The 25,429-nt window shown below is 37.0% G+C and overlaps 1 protein-coding gene across 1 annotated transcript in view; it reads left to right on the forward strand.

Annotated features, from left to right (window-relative positions):
- The window catches only part of LOC146372038 (exostosin-1), a 291,065-nt gene extending 266,178 nt beyond the window's left edge, over positions 1-24,887 (forward strand). Inside the window, exons 10-13 of the mRNA XM_084953298.1 lie at positions 7,323-7,412; positions 15,332-15,492; positions 18,927-19,098; positions 24,078-24,887. Coding sequence (XP_084809424.1) covers positions 7,323-7,412; positions 15,332-15,492; positions 18,927-19,098; positions 24,078-24,266 — 612 coding nt within the window. The 3' untranslated portion in view covers positions 24,267-24,887. The remainder of the gene's footprint in view (positions 1-7,322; positions 7,413-15,331; positions 15,493-18,926; positions 19,099-24,077) is intronic.
- The last annotated feature ends 542 nt before the right edge of the window (positions 24,888-25,429 follow it).

A 25,429-nucleotide genomic window follows, 5' to 3' on the forward strand; every position in this document is an offset into this window, starting at 1 on the left:
CCTCTTTTCTGCAAATTTTTCAGCCTTTTCACCTCTTATCAGCACAATTCTCAGCAGCTTCTGCTCATTTCAGCAGAATTGTCAGTCTCTCCACCCTTTCATTGTGAGAATGAGTTTGGCTCAGTGAGATGAGTGGCCGCCTTGAGACCAGAAGGGCCAGGTTCGAATCCTGCTCAGGGCAACGTTTTTTCAGCTTTTTTCAGCAGAAATCTTCAGCGTTAAGGCATCCACACAGCATTTTCGCAGGAAATGCAAATTTTTCTAGTTTGTTTTAAACTTCCATTGTTTTCATTCAAATTCTGTTGTTTTCATTCAAATTCCATTGTTTTGATTCAAATTCTGTTCTGTACATTAAAATTCCGTTGTTTTCATTCTAATTCTGTTGTTTGTTTTAAACTTCCATTGTTTTCATTCTAATTCCGTTGTTTTCATTCAAATTCTATTCATTTCATTCTAATTCCGTTGTTTTCATTCAAACTCTGTTCTGTACATTCTAATTCCGTTGTTTTCATTCAAATTCCGTTGTTTTCATTCAAATTCCGTTGTTTTCATTCTAATTCTGTTGTTTGTTTTAAACTTCCGTTGTTTTCATTCTAATTCTTTTGTTTTCATTCAAATTCCGTTGTTTTCATTCTAATTGTGTTGTTTGTTTTAAACTTCCAAACTTCAAATTCTATTCATTTCATTCTAATTCCGTTCTTTTTATTGAAATTCCGTTGTTTTCATTCAAATGCTTTTGTTTTCATTCTAATTCTACTCTTTTTATTCAAATTCTTTTGTTTTCATTAAAATTCCGTTGTTTTCATGCTAATTCTGTTGTTTGTTTTAAACTTCCATTGTTTTCCTTGAAATTCCGTTCTGTACATTCTAATTCCGTTGTTTTCATTCTAATTCTGTTGTTTGTTTTAAACTTCCATTGTTTTGATTCAAATTCTGTTCTGTTCATTCTAATTCCGTTGTTTTCATTCAAACTCTGTTCTGTACATTCTAATTCCGTTGTTTTCATTCTAATTCCGTTGTTTTCATTCAAATTCTATTCATTTCATTCTAATTCTGTTCTTTTTATTGAAATTCCGTTGTTTTCATTCAAATGCTTTTGTTTTCATTCTAATTCTACTCTTTTTATTCAAATTCTGTTGTTTTCATTAAAATTCCGTTGTTTTCATTCTAATTCTGTTGTTTGTTTTAAACTTCCATTGTTTTCATTCAAATTCTGTTCTGTTCATTCTAATTCCATTGTTTTCATTCAAACTCTGTTCTGTACATTCTAATTCCGTTGTTTTCATTCTAATTCCGTAGTTTTCATTCAAATTCTATTCATTTCATTCTAATTCCGTTGTTCTTATTCAAATTCCGTTGTTTTCATTCAAATGCTTTTGTTTTCATTGTAATTCTACTCTTTTTATTCAAATTCTGTTGTTTTCATTAAAATTCCATTGTTTTTATTCTAATTCTGTTGTTTGTTTTAAACTTCCATTGTTTTCATTCAAATTCCGTTGTTTTCATTTTAATTCCGTTGTTTGCATTCAAACTCTGTTCTGTACATTCTAATTCCGTTGTTGTCATTCAAAGTCCGTTGTTTTCATTCTAATTCTGTTGTTTGTTTTAAACTTCCATTCTTTTCATTCAAATTCTGTTGTTTTCATTCAAATTCCATTGTTTTGATTCAAATTCTGTTCTGTACATTCTAATTCCGTTGTTTTCATTCAAATTCCGTTGTTTTCATTCAAACTCTGTTTCTTTACATTCTAATTCCGTTCTTTTTATTGAAATTCCGTTGTTTTCATTCAAATGCTTTTGCTTTCATTCTAATTCTACTCTTTTTATTCAAATTCTGTTTTTTCATTCTAATTCTGTTGTTTTCATTCTAATTCTGTTGTTTGTTTTAAACTTCCATTGTTTTGATTCAAATTCTGTTCTGTTCATTCTAATTCCGTTGTTTTCATTCAAACTCTGTTGTTTTCATTCTAATTCCGTTGTTTTCATTCAAATTCTGTTGTTTGTTTTAAACTTCCGTTGTTTTCATTCAAACTCTGTTCTGTACATTCTAATTCCGTTGTTTTCATTCAAATTCCGTTGTTTTCATTCAAATTCCGTTGTTTTCATTCTAATTCTGTTGTTTGTTTTAAACTTCAATTGTTTTCATTCTAATTCCGTTGTTTTCATTCTAATTCTGTTGTTTTCATTCAAACTCTGTTCTGTACATTCTAATTCCGTTGTTTTCATTCTAATTCCGTTGTTTTCATTCAAATTCTATTCATTTCATTCTAATTCCGTTCTTTTTATTGAAATTCCGTTGTTTTCATTCAAATGCTTTTGTTTTCATTGTAATTCTACTCTTTTTATTCAGATTCTGTTGTTTTCATTAAAATTCCATTGTTTTTATTCTAATTCTGTTGTTTGTTTTAAACTTCCATTGTTTTCATTCAAATTCCGTTGTTTTCATTCTAATTCCATTGTTTTCATTCTAATTCCGTTGTTTTCATTCTAATTCCGTTGTTTGCATTCAAACTCTGTTCTGTACATTCTAATTCCGTTGTTGTCATTCAAATTCCATTGTTTTCATTCAAATTCTGTTCTGTACATTATAATTATGTTCTGTACATTTTAATTCCGTTGTTTGCATTCAAACTCTGTTCTGTACATTCTAATTCCGTTGTTGTCATTCAAAGTCCGTTGTTTTCATTCTAATTCTGTTGTTTGTTTTAAACTTCCATTCTTTTCATTCAAATTCTGTTGTTTTCATTCAAATTCCATTGTTTTGATTCAAATTCTGTTCTGTACATTCTAATTCCGTTGTTTTCATTCAAATTCCGTTGTTTTCATTCAAACTCTGTTTCTTTACATTCTAATTCCGTTCTTTTTATTGAAATTCCGTTGTTTTCATTCAAATGCTTTTGTTTTCATTCTAATTCTACTCTTTTTATTCAAATTCTGTTTTTTCATTCTAATTCTGTTGTTTTCATTCTAATTCTGTTGTTTGTTTTAAACTTCCATTGTTTTGATTCAAATTCTGTTCTGTTCATTCTAATTCCGTTGTTTTCATTCAAACTCTGTTGTTTTCATTCAAATTCCGTTGTTTTCATTCAAATTCCGTTGTTTTCATTCAAATTCCGTTGTTTTCATTCTAATTCTGTTGTTTGTTTTAAACTTCCGTTGTTTTCATTCAAACTCTGTTCTGTACATTCTAATTCCGTTGTTTTCATTCAAATTCCGTTGTTTTCATTCTAATTCCGTTGTTTTCATTCTAATTCTGTTGTTTGTTTTAAACTTCAATTGTTTTCATTCTAATTCTGTTGTTTTCATTCTAATTCCGTTGTTTTCATTCAAATTCTATTCATTTCATTCTAATTCCGTTCTTTTTATTGAAATTCCGTTGTTTTCATTCAAATGCTTTTGTTTTCATTGTAATTCTACTCTTTTTATTCAGATTCTGTTGTTTTTATTCTAATTCTGTTGTTTGTTTTAAACTTCCATTGTTTTCATTCAAATTCCGTTGTTTTCATTCTAATTCCATTGTTTTCATTCTAATTCCGTTGTTTTCATTCTAATTCCGTTGTTTGCATTCAAACTCTGTTCTGTACATTCTAATTCCGTTGTTGTCATTCAAATTCCATTGTTTTCATTCAAATTCTGTTCTGTACATTATAATTCTGTTCTGTACATTATAATTCCGTTGTTTTCATTCAAATTCCGTTGTTTTCATTCAAACTCTGTTTCTTTACATTCTAATTCCGTTCTTTTTATTGAAATTCCGTTGTTTTCATTCAAATGCTTTTGCTTTCATTCTAATTCTACTCTTTTTATTCAAATTCTGTTGTTTTCATTAAAATTCCGTCGTTTTCATTCTAATTCCGTTGTTTTCATTCAAACTCTGTTCTGTACATTCTAATTCCGTTGTTTTCATTCAAATTCCGTTGTTTTCATTCAAATTCCGTTGTTTTCATTCTAATTCTGTTGTTTGTTTTAAACTTCCATTGTTTTCATTCAAATTCCGTTGTTTTCATTCAAACTCTGTTCTGTACATTCTAATTCCGTTGTTTTCATTCAAATTCCATTGTTTTCATTCTAATTCTGTTGTTTGTTTTAAACTTCCATTGTTTTCATTCTAATTCCGTTGTTTTCATTCAAATTCTGTTGTTTGTTTTAAACTTCCATTGTTTTCATTCAAATTCTGTTCTGTTCATTCTAATTCCGTTGTTTTCATTCAAACTCTGTTCTGTACATTCTAATTCCGTTGTTTTCATTCTAATTCTGTTGTTTTCATTCAAATTCTATTCATTTCATTCTAATTCCGTTGTTTTTATTGAAATTCAGTTGTTTTCATTCAAGTGCTTTTGTTTTCATTGTAATTCTACTCTTTTTATTCAAATTCTGTTGTTTTCATTAAAATTCCATTGTTTTCATTCTAATTCTGTTGTTTGTTTTAAACTTCCATTGTTTTCATTCAAATTCCGTTGTTTTCATTCTAATTCCGTTGTTTGCATTCTAATTCCGTTGTTTGCATTCTAATTCCGTTGTTTGCATTCAAACTCTGTTCTGTACATTCTAATTCCGTTGTTGTCATTCAAATTCCGTTGTTTTCATTCTAATTCTGTTGTTTGTTTTAAACTTCCATTCTTTTCATTCAAATTCTGTTGTTTTCATTCAAATTCCATTGTTTTGATTCAAATTCTGTTCTGTACATTCTAATTCCGTTGTTTTCATTCAAATTCCGTTGTTTTCATTCAAACTCTGTTTCTTTACATTCTAATTCCGTTCTTTTTATTGAAATTCCGTTGTTTTCATTCAAATGCTTTTTCTTTCATTCTAATTCTACTCTTTTTATTCAAATTCTCTTGTTTTCATTCTAATTCTGTTGTTTTCATTCAAATTCCGTTGTTTTCATTCTAATTCTGTTGTTTGTTTTAAACTTCCATTGTTTTGATTCAAATTCTGTTCTGTTCATTCTAATTCCGTTGTTTTCATTCAAACTCTGTTCTGTACATTCTAATTCCGTTGTTTTCATTCAAATTCCGTTGTTTTCATTCAAATTCCGTTGTTTTCATTCTAATTCCGTTGTTTGTTTTAAACTTCCATTGTTTTCATTCAAATTCCGTTGTTTTCATTCTAATTCTGTTGTTTGTTTTAAACTTCCATTCTTTTCATTCAAATTCTGTTGTTTTCATTCAAATTCCATTGTTTTGATTCAAATTCTGTTCTGTACATTCTAATTCCGTTGCTTTCATTCAAATTCCGTTGTTTTCATTCAAACTCTGTTTCTTTACATTCTAATTCCGTTCTTTTTATTGAAATTCCATTGTTTTCATTCAAATGCTTTTGCTTTCATTCAAATTCTGTTGTTTTCATTAAAATTCCATCGTTTTCATGTTAATTCCGTTGTTTTCATTCTAATTCTGTTGTTTGTTTTCATTCTAATTCCGTTGTTTTCATTCTAATTCTGTTGTTGTGGCATCCACACTATTGAGTTCCTGTTTCTCTTTGTTCTTTGTTCCACTATTTTATTGTGTGGATGCCCTCACAGGGCAAAATGCAGCAGGTTATCGGGCATGCTTTTGTGGTTAATTTAGCAACTTTCACTGCCATGTGGCTTTTCCTGAGGAAATTGAGAAGCTGTTGGCTAATGCAAACACTGCCCTGACTGAATAAGGTACATATCTCCTGATTATAGGGCAACCATCCAAAGAAAAACACATTTTCTGCCAGGAGTTCTTTCTTTAAGCAGTGATTTAATGGAGAATTTGATGTGGCATTCTCAAATACTTGAAAGAATGTCGGGGATTTGTGTTGAAATTCATTTGATGTTACGCTTAATTTCCTAATAAATTTCATCTGAGCATCCGTCAGATCATTAGGCTGAAATGGAAGTAGACATTAAGCTTGTGGAGATTTGTGGTCTTACTTGACAAAATAAGCCTCTTAATGTTACCCCTGGGGGTGTAAATTTAATTTACTTTTCTTTTTTTAGGTCATGAATCCATGTAAAACATCACCACTGTGGCATGACACTTCATTTCAGTGACATAAAATCTTGAAATAATTGAAAGGAAGCTGTAAGGGTAGCAAATTTTACACAAGCACATTTTAGGTAATTCCAGTCGAAAAGATAATCTTTCTGGGTGAGTTAAAGATGAAGCAAAAATATATTTTCTCGCTATATGTTGCTACAGAGCTAATATTATGGATTTAGATATTTTTGTTGAGAATATTGAATACACTCAAACAGCCACTTTGTGCCTTCTTCATGGCATATATTCAACTAAGTGCTGGAAACATTCCTTATAGTGATTTTGGACCATTTTAAGATCATAACTGTTGCTACAGATTTATTTGCGGCTCAAACATAATCTTAATCCCCCATTGGATGACATCCCAAGTGGCAGTAAGGTGCCCAAAGTGTGGCAAGAAAATATATCCCTCACAATTACATCTTCACCATCAAACCTGTGATCTTCTGCTTTTCGTAGCCCATCTGCTTCAAGTTTAGGGGTGCCATGTGATCAGAGATGCTCTTCTGCATAAATTGGTTGTAATGACCTTGTAGTGACCTCTGAGATCAACAAGGCAGTTTCACCCAGAGAACTGCCACTCAGTTGATATTCTTGTTTTTCAGACCCTTCTCTGTAAACCCTAGAGATGTTTGTGTGCTAAATCACCGTAGGGACATTTTCAGCACTGCCTGAAGTATTAAGATCAGCCTGTCTGGCACCAGCAACCATGCCACGTACAAGTAATTCATCATTCTGTTGCTCATTTTGATTTTTTGGATCATGCTTACATGCATAAATGTACTGAGTTGTATGATGTACTGAGTTCATCATACTGACTTGTTCGTTCTTTGCTACCCACTCACATTTAAAAAAACTGATTTTGAAAGATCCTGAGTGCTGAGCCCGGGAGCAGGTTGTTTGAAACCTCAACTGAACCTATTTTTCACCAATTACTTATGCCCTTGTTACTTTTCCTCACAAACAGTTAAATAATTCACACGTTAATTATGAGTCAATAACATCAGCAGCAGCGATCTTTGGGCTAATGGATCAGGGCCTGTTGCATGCTTTCTGTTAGGCACTGAATTGATCAGAACTCAAACAAAACCTATTAAGTGAGCACAGTGAATGATAAAACACACAGTTGGGGGTTGGGGTGGTGAAACTATTTTTCCTTTATTTTTTATAGATTTCTTTATATTGCTATACCAACTCTATACCTTTAAAATACATGATGTTTAATAGGTTTCTTTGATCCCTAAAAAAGCTCAGACTCCTTAAAGTTTGTCAGTTAACAGTAGTGCAAACTATTTCCTCTCTCTCTGCCTGCAGATGATGAGCAGTCGTTTTTTCCCCCATGATGCCATCATCACCGACGCCGTCCTCAGTCTGGATGAAGACTCTGTTCTCTCAACCAATGAGGTGAGTTAACGATAGTTTATCAACCAACTGAGACTACACTGAAGTTTTACATACAGGTGAACTGAGACACTGGTGCTTTATCAACAAAATGAGGTGAGACAGCGATGCTCCCAAGGCACATTGTTACCAAACACTGATATCAGCCTCAGATCCAAAGTTAGTAAAGAAGCCACTTCAACATAGCCGTGCAAAAACACATGGAAGAACTATTCCTTTTTCTTACTCTTAGCCTAAACAATGACTTTCAAAGATATTTAGTGAAAACTGGTCTTTGATTTGAGACGGAGGTAATTAAAGCAGTTACAATGTCTGCTTTTACAAAATTATTTGACTGAACTGACTTAAGCTAGCATTCACTCATTTAGCATTTTAAAAATGTGAAGACATTAAAAACTAAAAAATCTAAACCTTAATCTTTGGCTAATAAGAAAAATGTCACAGTTTCAATGATTAGCTGACAATCATGGTGAAGAATATAGAGCTGTCAGATTTATTGTATTTCTTCTATTATTCACTTTTCAAGTTACACTATGTGGACAAATTTATTTAGCTATTTCTTTACCTTGGAATTCAGGTGCTTATACTTTCCATTACCACAGGTATTTAAATTCAAGCTCTTGCAGTCTGCTTTTTGCAAACATTAGTGAAAGTGTGGTACTGTAATAGAATGCAATCTTTGCAAGAAGTCAGGTTATGTTATTCTACAATCAGCTGTATTGAAAAGTTGAAGTGTTTAGGAACCTCAGCATCTCAGAGCATGTAAAGTTAAAGAGCGGGGTTGCGAGTGCTGAGGTGCATAGTGCATAAAAGTCACCAGAGCTTTGCTGACTCAATAACTGCAGAGTTTCAAATCTCCTCTGGCTTTAACTCCAGCCCAAAAATGGTGTAGCTTGGCAAGACTTTCCATGGCCGTACAGCTCCTGTAGGTGAAATGTGTAGGTGTCCGAGTACATTTGTCAATATAGTTTACAAAAACAAAGTACAGTTGACCTGACAGGTCATGTCACTGCAGCTTGAGAAGACATCTGCAAATTTTAAAAGCAAGACAATTCAGAAAACAGCTTCATCTATTTGACACCACGAGGAAATGTAGATCCTGTTTCTTTCAGCGTGTTTCTAATTTTGGTTTACAGCTCACTTCAAGTTGCAGTTCATTTAGCTCTCAGGGCCACTGTAGAAAATGGTTTGACAATGAGGATTAATCAGTGGCTTTGGTAAAAGTAATGCAAACTCAAGTAACCTTGCCTGGGGCTCCTAATATGCAAACTTTCCCAAATTTAATAAACCGCCTTTGTGAAACATTTTAAAAGCTGCTGAGCAAGTTGGCAAAAGCAGAGATTTACACAAATTGTGTTCATCCCTACAATTTACTCAACTTTGATAGAAATGAATACTTGAATACTATAATTGTGTATAAAAATGTTTTTTTACAGCTTGATGTGATCTGCATGGTTTTATGGCAGTCAGTGGTAAAAGGTGACCATATCTTAACACATTATTGATCCTCTTTGAAATGAAACAGTCTGTTCTCGAAGAGTCATGAATACTATTCATTATAAATAAAACGCCTCACTCTACAAAACAGCACCATGGCCACTGACCTTAAGGTGGAAAATGTGTTTTGCCTTTAAAGGATGATTAAAAACTAAGCGAGATGAGTAGGAAGTCTAGCATAGCAGCAGAATCGGATAGCAAAGAGTTCTGATTACAGATGCCACAAACTGAGATCCTGCCTTTACTAAATTACTGTGGAACTTGTTCAATTTGTATTCTTGTAATTGAAATTAACCCAGTGAAAAGGTGAGAGAAAAGCAGAGATAAGGAATAATGTGAGCAGTGTTAAAATGTGAAAGAAAATACAGGCTAGAAAGGGGAAAAAGTGAAAGCAACAGTGGTATGAAAAAATTACAGAGCAGAGAGAAATGAAAGAGAAAACCAGGTGAAAAAACCCTGCTCAAAATCAAAGCAAGAGCAAATAAGGAAATGTTGGAAAAGCAGATTGAAGAGTGTTTAATGAAAAACAAAGCGCTCTCATGGAGTTTTACGAGAGCCATTAACTTTGTGTCTGTATCATTACACTGTCAAAACACAGAGCGCTTCTTTGATTAAAGTCTCACTTGTTACTTAAAAACAAGGATGAGGAACACTTTTGTACTGCTTTAGAACAAATTAGAAACCAGAGAATTGTTTGAAGCTCTGTCAAGGGAGGAAATAATGTTGATAATCCACCTTTTTAAAACATTATAGCAGAGTTAGTGAGCCAAGTGGGGCTTAGTAAAACCACTGAAATATGAACATTGCAGAGGCACACAGTTCTCTAGACTTGAAGGGCATTCAAAGCTCTTTTGATGTTGGTTCTCACGACCATGACTGATAGCACTGCATTGTGGGCTTTTCTTTTTCTTTTTAAATTTTGTGGCTTAAGAAACAAACAAACAAACAAAAAAACATTCCTCTGAAATTGGTTTAATTACTTTAAAATAAAAAGAAGAAAAAAAAAAGATTTGCATAGTACTACAAATCAGAAAATACTGTCAACATATTTTATTGTCATTTTTTTAGGGCTAGAACCGTCTAGATACTTGTGACACTTGGAGGCAAAATTCACTTTAAACCATTCAAAAATAAAAACATTGTGCACAGTTGTGGTAGATTTGTTCCATCCTAGCTTTACCTGGTAAAGTTTACCCCGAATTTGATTTCTGTGTAGTTTTCTGAATTTTTGAAGGCTGTAGCCATTTATATTTATTTTTTATATTATATGTATTTTTGGAGGCTGACTAACAGCCTTAATTGCAGTACTGCAGCCTTCTAGTGGTAGACTTTAAAAGTAAAAAAAAAAATAATAATTTAATGGCTATTTAAATATTTATATTAACTTCATCTGTAGTATAAATCTAGAGGTGAATGATACACGAACAATCCCCTGTACAGTATAAGGAATGTGTAATAGAGAGTGGAGATGTGCGAAGTATGGTGTTTCTAATTCATGGTATAGAAAGCTTTTTTAAGAAAACAGCCTTCATAGTACATTTTCTATTAAAGAATTCTATACATTTCAATTGAAAAACATTATTTACAAGTAAAAGCTGTTGAAAGCTTTCTGAATTCATATGAACTATAATGTTATCAAACATACAGTCATTTGCATGAATGTCCAGATAGACAAATACAGACAAGTATGACCCAAGTCACAAAGTTTCCTTACCTTTACGGCAGCGACACGGTCACAAGCAGCTCATCTGTGATGCTAAATTAGTGCTCCTGCTTTAAGAGCCATTACAAGTAGCTGCCTTGTTTCTTTCTCTGCAGATCTTCAGCGAATGAAAGATGCAATCCATAATAGATTGTGAGGCCCAATGAGCCCTAGAGATCGAATATATCTTTAAACTCTAAGATGTTTTATTGATCGGAGCAAGTCAATGTTCACCTTTTCTACGCAAACGGGATCGCAATTACACTTTATAGCACCACAATTTCAGGCACAGCAATATGAGCAAGTTTCTACAACTAAACTTTTATGAGCACACGGCTTGTTTTATGAAACGAGAGGAGGGAGAAAATGTCAGGGAGAGAACTAGTGAATAAGAGAGGAAGTGAAGTGAATCTTTGCTGTGCTTACTAACCCATAGCTCTAATTGCCCTTTTAACATGGTGAGAGGCTTTATTGAAAGGAGATGAAATATGTCAATTCACTAAAAATGTGCAAGAGAGAACATTACACTTTTAATAGGACTTTTCATATTACAATACCTCGGCAGAAGAATGGCTGTGCCAATTTCATAATTACATTGTTTCAGCTCATTAAATGTATGATTATTCCATGAAGAGAGATTAGAGAAGGGGATACGACCTGACAAAGCTTTTGTCTCTCATTGGGCAGCCAAGCATGCTGCTGGATTATGCCCTTTGGAAGACATTTTCTATATGATAGATATGGAAATTGTGTTACAACAGCAGTGGCAGAATCTTGATCCTCATTTCATTTAAAGGTTGTCTCCGGGTTTGAACATGTTTCAGAGCACTTATAATTTTCATTAGTATTCAAGGTTTTCAGTACACACTTAAACAAATCATAAATTCATAGAAAAGATAATGATTTGACCTCTATGGCTCTTTTGCTCATTGACGCTATCTCATTTCATTTAGGGTATTTTTTCCCATTAAGTCCATATTTCTTACCTATTGATTGATTGGATGAGTTGAAAGTGTCACTTTGAGGCCCCCGGCTTCAGCATGCTCGATATTGGACTGACAGTGTGGGAAATCCTGCCAATCAAAATCTGAATTCTTCCACCTTCAAGTGATTTCTGAATGTCTTTCTTGGTCTGCATCACTGCTTAGTTGTGTCAAATGTCTATATGAACACAGCAAACCAGCTGAACATGTGTTATGCCAAGATAATGAGTGTTATTTATTTCACCTGTGAGTGGTTAAAATCTTGTGTCTAAAACACTTTATAAAAGATGCATGTGGTGTTCAAGAAAAATGAAGCCAGTTTAGAGGCATCTAAAACCTGGTGTGTTTCTAATCCAGAATAGCAAGCAAGGAAACCCAATATTAGTTTAAATTTGAATTTTTCATCACTTCAAATCCTTGCATTTTTACTGACACTCTGTGGTCTCTGGTCTCAGCATCACTGTTAGTTTCCTACTGTGTGCATGGTTCTCTAAAGTACATAAAAGGGTCCTTTAAATTAAGTGCTTTGTAGTAAGTTTTTGAAACAGTTTTGATCAAATAAGACAACATATTCTTGGATCATATTAATTCAAAAAACATTTTTTTTACCCCTCTATCGATCCCTACGTCCTCCTTTGGCTTTTCTCATGCACCTTCCAAATTACTTCAAAGCCTCAGTCACACAGGCCTAGAGACCAGTCTGCAGCCCCCTGCCAACTTCTGGTCACTAGGGAAAAACATGTAGTCCCCTATTGGTTGATGAAGCTGGAGGTTCATGAGTGAAACTGGTCACAAAGAGGCAATCTGCTCACGACCAAAGGCATCACAATGTAGTTTTCGGTGCAATACTGAAATACAGTATATTTCACATAGGGACAACAAGAAACATCCAGCCACTCAACGCTTGCAACTGGTTTGGGGTGAACGGTGGTTGCCAAATGGTCACCAGTTGGTCTCTAGGCTTCTGTGACTGGGGCCCTAACATTTACCATTTGGACATTTGCTGGAAAAAAATCTGGAGCACAAATTCAGTCTACCCTAACTTCCCTTTGAACCAAGGAAGCCTGGTGTGCTCCGCATACACATGTAAATTATAATATGTCTTGATATTGGAGCTGCATATTTAATAATTTAACTTTAATTTAATTTAACTGTTTGGAGATTCAGCTGATGTTTGTATGTAGAAGCTGTAATAGACTGTGGTGCTGGCATGCAGCACTGAATGCTTAACCTTTGCAATCTATAGAAGAACCTTTAAGCAATCAATGAAAGATACTTTTGGAGTCGCAAAGATGAGACATAACCTCACAGCACTGAGACTACTTGGTGAGAATGGCTATAGTCTTAAAACACTGCAAAATACAAAACTGCTATAGCTCCCTTTAGCCCCAAAATGCAGACCTTAAAACCCAGCTGGCTATCTTGGATCACACTGAGACTGCTGGTAAAACTTCATCAACACCACAGCACTCCAAACCTGCTGGATACAAGATCAGTTTACAACACATTTTCCTGAGTTTTATCATCCTGAAGACAGGTGGAGGTCGACAGTGAAAGCACTGCAGTGGCATTGCTTCATGGAGAGGAAAATAAATAAATAAAACCAGACACAACTTTTCAACAACCAAAGCATTGAAAACACTGAGGGGAGATAGGGGCTCTAAAATCTGATGCAACACCTTTTCATCTTATAACACTGGACATGTTAAACCCAAATGTCAGGAGAGATTTGTAGCAGATCTATTGCTGGATTGACCCTCGACTTTTCAGATCAATTTTGGCTTTGTAGAATCCATCAGTATGAATTACACACACACACACACACACACACACACACACACACACACACACACACACACACACACACATTTGTGTGTTGTGTTTCTGTCAATTCAAAGAACGTTACATTGTCTTGCATTAACATCTTGGAAGTTAACAATAACCTGAAACATAACCGTCACCATTACCATAAACTTTAATGAACCTTTAAATGTAACTGTTTACTTTGTGAAGTCTTGCAAACACACACACACACACAGACTGTGTTCAAGGCTCATTAGAAATTTTCAGTCATATTAAACGATAATTAAGACAGACAGATTGCAATGAACCTGTGCTTTGTTACTCACTCACTTGTAAGTGGTCTCTTGCTCTCCCTCACTCACGCACACACACATATCTGCCACATGGGCACATTTTCATACAGGAACACAGTGCACACACACAGCTAACATGTCCCTCTGTGATGACCTGTGCTTTGAATCACCTTTTCTCAGCTTACATCAGATGCTTTACAGTAGTTCAGTTCATGACAGAACATCCACCTTTGGTTCACCCCTCTCCAACTTCTAGTTCCTCTACCTGTGCTACTCTGGTAATTAATTTCTGTGTGTGTGTGGGTGTGTGGATGTGTGTGTCTAACAAAATATTTCATTATGTGCCGAACCCCTTATTCTCTAGTGTGTCTGGCCGAATGTCTCAGTGGTGTTTTGGTATTCAAAAGAGGGTCTTTGTCAGGTAGCTCCATCTTCTTCAAGGGCACCAGCTGCTCCACAAAAAGGCCATGAGAAATTTCTTCTTTATTGTGAAGTAGGCAGTCTCCAAGGAAAATGGAGCAGGAGACAGTCAAAGCTGGCACCTGCTTAAAAGATGACCACAATGCAAGATCAGCAACCTGTTTCTGCTTCCAGGGTCTCGATCCTCAAAGCATCTAGTTTTTTGGTGATGCACACACAGTCTCCTTTGACGCTGCCAAATTGACTTCCTGGCCGCAGCACTCCTGATGGAAATAGCAACAAAATAGGGATGGTGTTGGTGTAAATCACAAGCCTGTTAACCAGTTAACCACAGTTCATGCCCCATTGGTGGGGTTGTATTTTGCACTAAAATGGACAGAAGTCTGTGAAATGCACTGCATTACACACTTTCAAACTGTCCTTATAATATATACCAGCACACCCTCCTAATTTAAGTTGCAAAATATTTCATTTGTCTCCCTTTATCACTGCCTGCTGTTTTGAAGCCTCCACTACCCCAGAAGTTACCTGCACAAATATCCCCTGGGAGGGTATATTTATTCATCACTCCCCATCTTTGATATATAATAAACCTGGAGCCCAGACAGCACACCTGACCCTGTAATGAATCTTTTTCAACATGAGCAGTCTGACTTAATTAAGATCAGGGTTAGGGATTTTATGACCTGAGAATAATAGATAAGTAGATAAATAGATATTATAAATATGTTGCATAAATCTGTTTGTTTTAAAAAAGATTTTTCTTTAAAAAGTTAAAAATTAAACCTCATTTGATCATGCAAGAGGGAATTATTATGAATCAGGTCGGCACAGCCAGGTTTAGAATGTGACTCAGAGCTCTCCAACTGATCAATAAGTGCACTCTGATATTTAAATGACATTTTAACATGAAGTGCTTCAGCTGGAATGAAAACATTGCGAAATGGCCTCAAAAATATTCTTTGTGTAGTTGTGAAGAGGCAGAGAAGTTGTTTAGAAGACGGCCTTGTTGGTTTAGCTGGCTAAATGCCATTTGACAGGTGTTTTGAATGCAATTTTTACCACACCGCAAATATTCTGAATAAGCTGTATTGCTTTTCTTTGTGCTTTTCTTCTCTCCATTTTTTCTCATTGTGCTTCCACCTTTGCTTCTTCTTTTTCTTTTTTTCATTTTCTCTACACATCTAATCTATTCAACACCTTCTTTCTTTTCTATTTGACCAGGTGGACTTTGCCTTCACTGTATGGCAAAGTTTTCCCGAGCGTATTGTCGGTTATCCAGCAAGGAGCCACTACTGGGATAGTTCCAGATCACGCTGGGGCTACACTTCCAAGTGGACCAATGAGTACTCCATGGTCCTTACAGGAGCAGCTTTTTACCACAGGTACAAACCCACAGGATTTCTTGCTTATCGGCGAAGTTGTATTGACGTGAATGGCAGACGAGTGGCACAGAAAGATGGCACATGGCATCGTCTGTGATGCAGACAGTGTGCCAGAGCATGAAGGTGACATTATCAACTTATTAGTCAGCCTGCCTTCCCGCCCTCACCTGTAGCTACAAGCATTATGTTGTGATTTAATGAGTAAGATTACAGATAAAAGCGGCAGAAATGACCTCTCAGAACAGTCTCTGGGTTTTCTCTTAGATAGGGTGAGAACCTCGGCCGTTTGGGAGGAGTAGAGGCACTGCTCCTGTGGATTAAAATAAAAATGTTTCTTGAGCTTATTTAAGAGAGGCTGTAATTGTATTCTTGCTACCACTGGATAGCTGCAAGTTGTGTTTAGAAGCCTTGAATTCTACTCCCCAAAAAATCCCCCAAAATCTCAAAGAGTCTAGTTTTAGAATTAGAGTTTTGGTCTGATTATAGGCCATGTATAGGCCAACAACACCCTTCAGTACATGGTGAACTTATGATTGCCTCCTATCATGGTTTGTACCTAGGACATATAGGCCCTGACATGGAATAATTACATTCCTATAGGATAAATGCCCTGCAGCACAAATAGTTTCTGCAGATCTTTGGATCAAGATAAGTAAATAATTAAGTAATCTGCTTTTTTCTGCATTTCAAAATTTTACAGCCTTCAGCCGTGAAGAGTTGATGTCATGCTCCTGTTTTTGTGTTTGTTATGGTTTACATTCTAGTTCTGTATTGGTGTCTCTAGAGTTCAGCCTTCCTTAGTCTCATCTCTTTGACTTTCAGCCTTCACAGTCATGTACCCGTGTCTGTCTGTTTTCTCCCCAGTCCCTGTGTCAAGCCCATGTGTGTTAGTGTTGGTCACAGTGTTTGATAGTCTTCTGTTTTCATGTGTATTATGTTCAGTTTTGCTTCCCCTGTCTCGTCAGTCAGTTTAGTATCAGCTGTGTTATCCTCCTTGTCTTATTGTCTGTGTTTTCCTCTGTTCTCTGTTGCGTTTTCCCTCATTGTAGGTAGTGGTTCTGTCTGTCTGGATGGTTTTTGCCTTTTGTTTTTGTTGCCCAATGCTTAGATGTTTAGTTCAGTTCTGTGTTGCCAAGTCCTGGGTTTTTGGGTCCACAACTCTGCCGGCCTCACACCTACACCTGTGGATATGACAGAAGAACGGGACCAAATAATGGACCAAGCAGACTCAGCCCTGAAAGAATGTGGGTTGGCTCTAACACGGATGAACAGTCTTTTGATTCACATCTCCTAAGTCATGGGCATAAGGAACAAATTCGTTGGACTTAACACCACTGATGCGATTATCCAGAGGAACCCTCTGCTCCTCCAGCTTCCCCGGTCTCCGGAGATGGTCTGTGCTCTCACCAAGGCTAAAGAAGAACTGCAAAAACTGCTCTCTTCATGCTTTCCTCCTCCTGTTGTCACGTCAGCAGCACATGAATACCTCCTCATCCTTCAACAGCTGACAAATTCCTACTCGACGCTGACTGGAATGGTAACTGCAAAACTGTGTGGCCATTTGCTAGGTGCTCAGCCAAGCAGCGGCAGTCTCCTGCATCTGCTGGGTGCTAGGCCAAGCAGCGCCATCTAGAGCAACCAGAGCGCGCTGCGTGCAGTGCGGGGCCCCAGTCCTCATCAGAAGTCTCTGCACCGTCTGGGCCTGAGGCTTCCACACCATGGCAGTATATGGCTCGCCACTGACGCTGGCCACCTGCCAAGCTGCTTTAGGGCTCTACATCTCCACTGTTCCCAGCCTCCAGTCCTGTCGCCCGAGGATCTCCGCCCACCACACCATTGCCAGACTCCAGTCCTATTGCAGTGGGTCTCTGCCACCATCACCTCCAGACCTTCATCGTCTCCACTGCCAGCCTCAGCCACTGAGTTTTGCCCTGAGGTCTGGGTGACCCCCCAGAACTGTGTTTTGTCTTTTGGAATCTTAGTCTCAGTGTTTGTACTTCCTGTTTTATTTTGATAGTCTTCTGTTTATATATATGTATTATGTTCACTTTTGCTTCCTCCGTCTCATCAGTCAGATTTGTGTCAGCTGTGTGTTATCCTCCTTGTATATATATTGTCTGTGTTTCCTTCTGTTCTCTGTTGCGCTCTCCCTCATTGTAGGTGGTGGTTCTATCTGTGTTTCCTCTCGTGACTGAGTCAGTTTATTTTTATGGTTGTGACTGTTCAGTTGGGTGTTTTGCCTTTTGTTTTTGTTGCCTGTTTTTCCAGCATTAAAGCTGTGTTTTTTAGTTCAGTTCTGTGTTGCCAAGTCCTGTGTTTTTGGGTCCACAACTCTGCCTGCCACACACCTACACCTGCGGATATGACAGTTGACTTGTTTTTCTTCTTGTGTTGTGCTGCAAAGGACCTTCATATTTTTGAGTATATATAAAAAAAATCATATAGAGGATGCACCAAGAAAACTTGGAGATATGACTCATGATTTTCTTTTAAAGTTCACACACACACACACACAACTCTACCTACATGTCTGTTCAAAGAAAAAACCTTTAAAGCTATTGCTGAGACTTGCCCCAGCATTTTTAGAGAGGTTCTATTTATATCTTAAGTTTGGATGACTCATGTAATGATCGTTAAACAAAATATATATAAAATGTTTTTAAAAAAAGCATTTTTAAATATTTTTTTATTAGTCAGTATTGTCTATGCACATAGCCACTGTAAATTTAATGCTGCTATATTTTATGTTAGCAGTGGTGCTAATGTATAAGCACTCATTAAAAGCAATTACGTAGAGACATAAACTGCAGTCCAGCTTCTCTTTTAGTGCTGCAGTCAGTTTGTCTCATGGTGCAGATGTTCTGCATATCATTCCACCAGCTTCCCAGAAATACTTATCCCGTCTCTAAGATGCAAACCACATTAAAATTCATCTTTAGGAAAAGGGATAATATAATCTTTCTCCACCTCTGTTATATCATGAAACAATTGTCAAAAATGCAATGCTAGGGCTAAAATAAAAAATGGTAAACTCAAGTATTAAGCAGAGCGGTAAATTGAATGGAGAAGAGTGATGCTCTCCAAAGGGATTAAAGGCATCTTGTCATGCAGATAAACAGCTCTCTTGTTGTTCTATTGTTAGGATGCTCAATGCACCTCTTCAGTTATTTTTGTTATTTAGACTGTCAAATGGAAATGTAAGGTAGAAAAAAATGTGCCAGAAGGAACATTGTAAAGTGTGTGTGTGTATGCATTTGTGTGTAAGAGCGAGGGGCGGGAGACCTTGTCAGGGAGGTAACCACTGACAGTGATCTAGTGCTCCCATGCTGCTGAGAGTGCAACACTGCAACCAAATAGAACAGAATTGTGGCTTTTAAAATGAAAAATACACCCACATCCTAATCCCTAATCTGCCCTTTTTCTTTATGCATCAGATACTATCACTACTTGTTCACTCACTACATACCGGCTAGCCTGCTGACAATGGTGGACCGCATGGCTAATTGTGAAGACATCCTGATGAACTTCCTCGTTTCGGCCGTGACCAAGCAACCTCCAATCAAAGTCACACAGAAGAAGCAGTACAAGGAAACCATGATGACCCAGGTTGGACAGAGTTTTACTTTTATCGATACACTTAGACTGTATACTTGGTCACTGTCTCCTATAGAATGTATCTGCCTCCCTCTCTGCCACAGACAGGCTCAGATTTTTATTCTACGTATCTATAGCTGTTTTGACATTATCCTGTCTTGCTTTTATGGCTACAGAGGCCAAGTCAAAAAATTACCCCTACTCTGTCTGAATTTGTCCAGTGTTCTCAGAATGTCATTTTTCCTCAGCTAAAGTAGTCATCACAAGTACAATAGTGTGCAATGTTCAGTCTACAGACAGGTGTTTATTCCGCAACCTTAGCATGTCCTTTCCCACAATGGTAGTCTGTAAAAGCTTTGTGAAGTGTGGCATATTACTTTGCAGATGCAATACAAAAAATCATTGTTTGGCATTCTTAAGGTTAAAGAAAGTGAGACTGAAATTTGTACTCCAGTTCTGTAATATGTACCAGCTCCTTACTAGCTGGCTCTCTCCAACTCACATTCATATCACTACTCGACCTCTTTGAGATTTCTGTTCGTGGTTAGTGGTTGCTGGGGATTCCTGGTTGTCTTTGAAATTAATTGGTAAAGCCCCAGTCACACAGGCCTACACACATACCAATTGCAAACATCAAAAAGCGTGTATTCTCCCATTGGTTAGTGAGTGGTTGAGAGCAGTTGTGGGCATTTAGTGTGCTACACCAAAAACCTCCTTGTGATTGCATACTGTACGGACAAATGTTTGTGCATGTTGGAGGTACATCCCATCTTTGTTGTGATTGTGTTGCAATCATTACTGGAAAAAAATTAATTATTACATATATTACAAAGAGCACTTCTCTTAAAACCAATGCAGCAGATTTTTATTAATCCCAGGACAAAATAATTAATTACACAAATGATTACATTACTTTTGTGTTTCTCTATAAAAATGATCTGAGATAACAATATCAACATAGACACTACAGTCCCACACACCAACACAAATCCTTATCCTATTGAGGAGAAACATATTTTCTTTCTCTTAGTGTTTAGGTATGAACACAAAGCTGACAACACAAAATAAAGAAAATGAAATTAATGAATGAATGAAATTCATAAAAACCAGCAGCCTGACTGCGCATCCATTTGTTACCTGCTGAAGTTCAAGGTCTAGTAGCTGGGCTGGGGTCGGCATTCGCTCAGCTTTAACATCACTCGGTGTCCTTGCCTTGGTTAGCTTTAGCATTCTGTCTGTTCAGATACTAGCAAAGAGCCAAAGTTGTTTTAGCAGCATAATGCAGTTATTTCCGTGCTGGATGCAGTTCAGACTTTGCAATCATTTTCTCATTCTTTTCTGCTCAGAAAGCCCAAGAAGAAAGAAACAAAACAAATCCTGGTTTTCCTCACTTTTTCCGACACCCGAGGTCTGAGGTACCTGGAACTTTTTTACAGGTGTTTGCAGACAAGTCAGTGCATCCTATGTAAACTACAGTCAACCATGGTGATCTACTAACAACCAAAGTAATCACAAGGACCTTTTGGTGCAGCACCCTCTTTGTGACTTATGTCAGCCAGCAACAGCATGCAACCTCCAGCAAACACTCACAGACCAGTCTCCAGTCCTGTGTGATTGGGGCCCTCAACAGCCATCTGAGCCTTTCAGTAGAAAAAATAACTTTGAGGTGAAAAAATGTGTAAGGGAATTTGAGTAGTGCTTTATCACATTCCATTTCAACATGGAATGAATCACTTACAAATGTTATTTGGACAATAAAAAGGCAAGAAAACTTTGTCCAAGGTTTAAAAATGCTGGAAGGAGGGTTGGTGTTCAAGAGCTAAGAAAGAAACCCAGTCATCCCACAACCTGATTAAAAAAACTAGTTATATATAGTCCAACTATCCATCATTTCTTTGTAGACATTGTATAATTAGTCACTTGTGCCTTACATACTTGTTTAAGTTTTCATGGTTACATTCAATGAATTTGCAGTTATCCAAAGCTAAAGTGCCTTCCAAGCTTCCCCCTGTTAAAGTCTCCTTTTGGGATAATTTCAGTGTTTGTTAACAAAGTCCAAAATGTATTTCATTCCCCATAAAACATTTGCAAATGCTTCTGTTTGGAGTAGTTTAGCTCTATTAGCACCGTTATAATCCATGTGTGCCAGCTGGTAGTCTTATTTCATCTTTTCCGTGGACATTATTGCCACCACCTGCTGATCGGTGGAAAAATATTAGAGACAGCATTAATGTGCAAGCAGGGCATGAGAAAAACCAAATGGAGGCTTCTTTTAATTCATTGCTCATGACATCGTTGGTCCATCAAAACATTTTGTACAGTAGCAACACAGTTTAAAGGTGATAAAAGTGCTGTGTGTTTAGAGACCTCTTTTTAAGGAAAGAAGAAGATAAGAGAGTATTAAAAGAGAAATGGTAGAAAAGTTTCAGGCCACATACAGCCCTGACCTTCTCTTTGGGAGATCCCTGTATGTGCATGTGTTTGTGTGAGTGTGTATGTTCATGGGGCCAGCCCTTTGTCAGGTTCTGATTGATGGTCTGACCACAGGCAGGACGATGACTCAGCAGTATGGACGTAGTGATTAATGTCTTAATTGTGAAAGCAGCACGACAAACCTAGATTTACTCCCCCCTTTACCCCTCCTTTCCTCACTCGCTCTCTCATTCTTTCTTTTTTTCCTGTGTGCACCCCCACCTCCTCAATTTCACCCATGATTTGTGACTTCGCTTCAAGCAACAGCAGATAGACATTTAACATGGCGTAAGAGGAAAGAGCTGACATCTTGTGGGATACCTGGACCAGAATGTTAAATGAATTAACATTTTTAAGCTGTTTTATTGTACAAGTCATATTGTATTTTAGGCCCAGATCATTTCTGTCACTGGATATTCTTTAGCAGTTCAAATTTTTCTATCTGAAGATAAGTTTCCTCCAGCTTTTACAACCCCCTCTCAAAGGGCTCTACTGACCCTACAACTGCACTGTCTCAGGTTCATCTGTAGCAGCAACTGGGATGCTCACAACTTGTTGTCTGCAAGTACACATTGTTTGCTGGCATTTCAAAATTCTACTGTTAGGCTATTTACTTGGTCAAACACATGCTCCCTTATCACCTCACTACTAATGTCCCTTCACTAGTTTCCTGTCACATTTAGGTCCCAGTTAGGCTCACTGTGACTATAAAAAGTTATTTGTAGGTCAGATTTCTGCTGAACAGACTGCACTCTGTCTCACCCAGGTCAAACAATCTAAAATGACTGTTTGTTCACCTTTTTCTGCATTAACTGTTTGTTAAGTAATGCACTGTGTGACTAACCAGCAGTAAATTGCCACACTTCCTGCTGGTGGGGTGGAGATTACATCAGGGATCGGCACTGAACCCCTTTTTTATGCATTGGTGATTAACAGGTTGACAGATGAGGTCATGCAGAGGTCTCCATTAAATATGATGTTTGCAGACGACATTGCAATCTTTTACAGCAGTGAGTACATGGGCAGAGCCTAGAGAGTTGGAGGTATGCTCTGGATAGAAGAGGAATGAAAGTCAGGAAAAGCAAGACGCAACACAAGCGTAAAAGTAAATATCTAAGGAGTAGAGTTAGTGAAGGTGGATGAACCGCTGGGGTCAGCCATTCAAAGCAACGAATAGTGCAAATGAGAGGTGAAGAAGAAAGTGGAGGCAGGTAGGCGTGGGTGGAAACGAGTGTCAGGACAGAAGGATATCAGCAGAAATGAAGGGGAAGCCTCAGGACGTTAATTTTGTTCATCTAGATATAGCGTTTTTAGGTGGAGAAACCTTTTGTCTCATGCAAGTGATCTGTTCAGTTACGGAGGGACAAGGCTGACTGAAGAAGTCATTTGGATGAGTTTCACAACACACCTTTAATCAGTGAAACATCAAGTTATGCAAATCTTTTTTTCATTTGGAGTTCAATAATGACACGATACATGTATTACTTTAAATTCTGGTAGGGCAAAGTGTTGCACAAAGCCACTCTCACCCTCCTACACACAAACTCACACACACTACCTGTGTAACTACTACCACAGAAACAATCATAGATTTTAGAGACCTAAAGTGAAAGTAGAACATCTAGGAAAGAAATTAAAAATCCATTTGACGGATTTGTTGCAGTGATGAAAGTTTAAAAATCCAACTTCGGAACAGAGCCTTTCTGAACAATGCATCATGTGGCTCTTATCTATGGCTCAATAAGGACAAAAGCTTGCCACAAGTTAAATGTCACAGCTTGATGAAAGAGGGAAATTTGTAGGCAAGTCAATGGGGCTTGGACAGTATAGACAGGCCTGCACAGCTGGAAAGAAAAAAGTGAAGGTTTCTACATTATAGAGCATTGATTACAGTTTAAAAGATGGAAAAATACTTCAGAGCCTAACAAGCCAATTCCATATTTGCTATGATGACAAAGGTTTCGACTTGTGTCTAACAAGTGGTGTGAAGGATACTGATTTGTCTGCGGATGTTAAACAATATGAATATGCTTCAATGTTTCCAGAAAGATAATTGAAAGAAATACTTTCTGAAAATTGAAAAAGAGACAGACACATAGATGCTGGCTAGGTTGTCTGTGAAATAATAGGTGTCTGCTAACTTTTGATTGAAGATTGAAGCAGGAAACAAAGTGATAATAAAGTTTTTTTTCCAAAGTTTCCAACAAAATGTTTCACCTTTTCCAGCTGTTCCACCAACTCCCTCTATGCCATCTGGCCATCTCTACACAGATTCCCTGCACTAATATATCATTGAAATCCCAGTGAAAATCGACCCACTCATACACTTTGTCTCTAAACCTGTTGGCCCGAGTCAAAGTGCGCCTTAAATAAAAGTTTAAAAATGTGTTTTCTTTTTGCTGATTGTGGCTTTTTTATTACATTATTGCCTGCTGTAGAGCTGAGGTGATTCATCCCTCCTTCTATTTACGCTAATACAGTCCTGTTCTCTCACTCTCTCTCTGTTTTCCCACATGAAGGGCTCCAAGGTGTCATCTCGTTGGGCTGACCCGGACCATTTCGCCCAGCGACAGAGTTGCATGAACGCCTTTAGCCACTGGCTAGGTTTCATGCCCTTAGTGCACTCCCAGATGAGGTTGGACCCAGTGTTGTTCAGAGACCAGGTTTCCATCCTGAGGAAGAAGTACAGGGACATTGAGAGGTTGTGAACACACAAGGACACGCCAAATCACAGTAGAGGCTGGAGAGCTGTGTGTGTGTCCTGAATGACTGTTTATGAGGCTATAAAGGAAAATTCACACATGCACTGGACATAAAAGTGATAAAACACTGAGGTATTTGCAAGACCTTTAAATGCAAATTTCTATGGGGAAAAAAAAAGCTTCTGTACATGTGGTTGGTTACAGTGAGCAACTGTGCATAGCTGCCATCTGTGACAATACACATAAATATGAATGCATGTAGACACATGCAACAAAGACTTGGACACATTCAAGCTGACCACGTGTACGTATTTGTTGCATGGTTTAAACAAGACAAGACTGTGTTTAAAAAAAAATCAAGTATGTCTACAGTGGAAGTTGACAAACGGCTAAAGAAATTCGAGGTAAAGGTTGTATTCATGAAGTCAGTAATTAAAGAAAAGAGTTTGTGTAGACAAAAAGGAACAAGCTGTTCTCTCTGGCCACATCACAGCTAATGGCCCCAAAACACCCAGAGACGATGGCAGTGCACTTCTTGTATATTACTGTAGATTTGCAGCAGCAGTTCCTGTCTGTATGAAGCAAATAAAAAATAAAATAAAGAGATGTTATGTTATAAGGCGAGAGGATTTGTCTCAACTCAGTTCAGTTCTTCCATTCATTTTAAGAAAATTGCATCTTTCTTTGACTACACACTCTCCTTGTTATTGTCCTTGCTGTTTTGCCTACACATCTATAAACAATAACGAGAAAATGTATTTTCAACAAGGAACTGACTAACTAATAAAGTATGATTAATGCAATCAAGAAAGAAATAAGAACATCAAGAAATGTCAACATCTGTCAAATGTTTAGTAGTGATGTATTAACCTCACTATAAAGATTAGATTTCAGTTTTCATAAGATTAGCTACAGCTAATGAATCCACAAAAGCTTATGGGAAGTAAATCTCATCACTTTGCTTTGGCCATAGTAAACAGTGGTAATGAGTGGGAGGGCAGCAGCTTGGTTCATAAATGCATACAGTCTTTTTTACTGTCTCAACCTCAGAATCTACAGACGGCAAATGAGGCAGCAGCTGGTTTTACTGCAAGTCCACCGAATGTAGTATGTAGTGGTGAACTGAAACAGCAATGAAATAAGCAACATCAGCTTTAAAGTGATTATCA

This window comes from Perissodus microlepis, chromosome 15 (genome assembly GCF_051167445.1).
Source record: "Perissodus microlepis isolate ML-2025 ecotype Zambia chromosome 15, ASM5116744v1, whole genome shotgun sequence".
NCBI lineage: Eukaryota > Metazoa > Chordata > Actinopteri > Cichliformes > Cichlidae > Perissodus > Perissodus microlepis.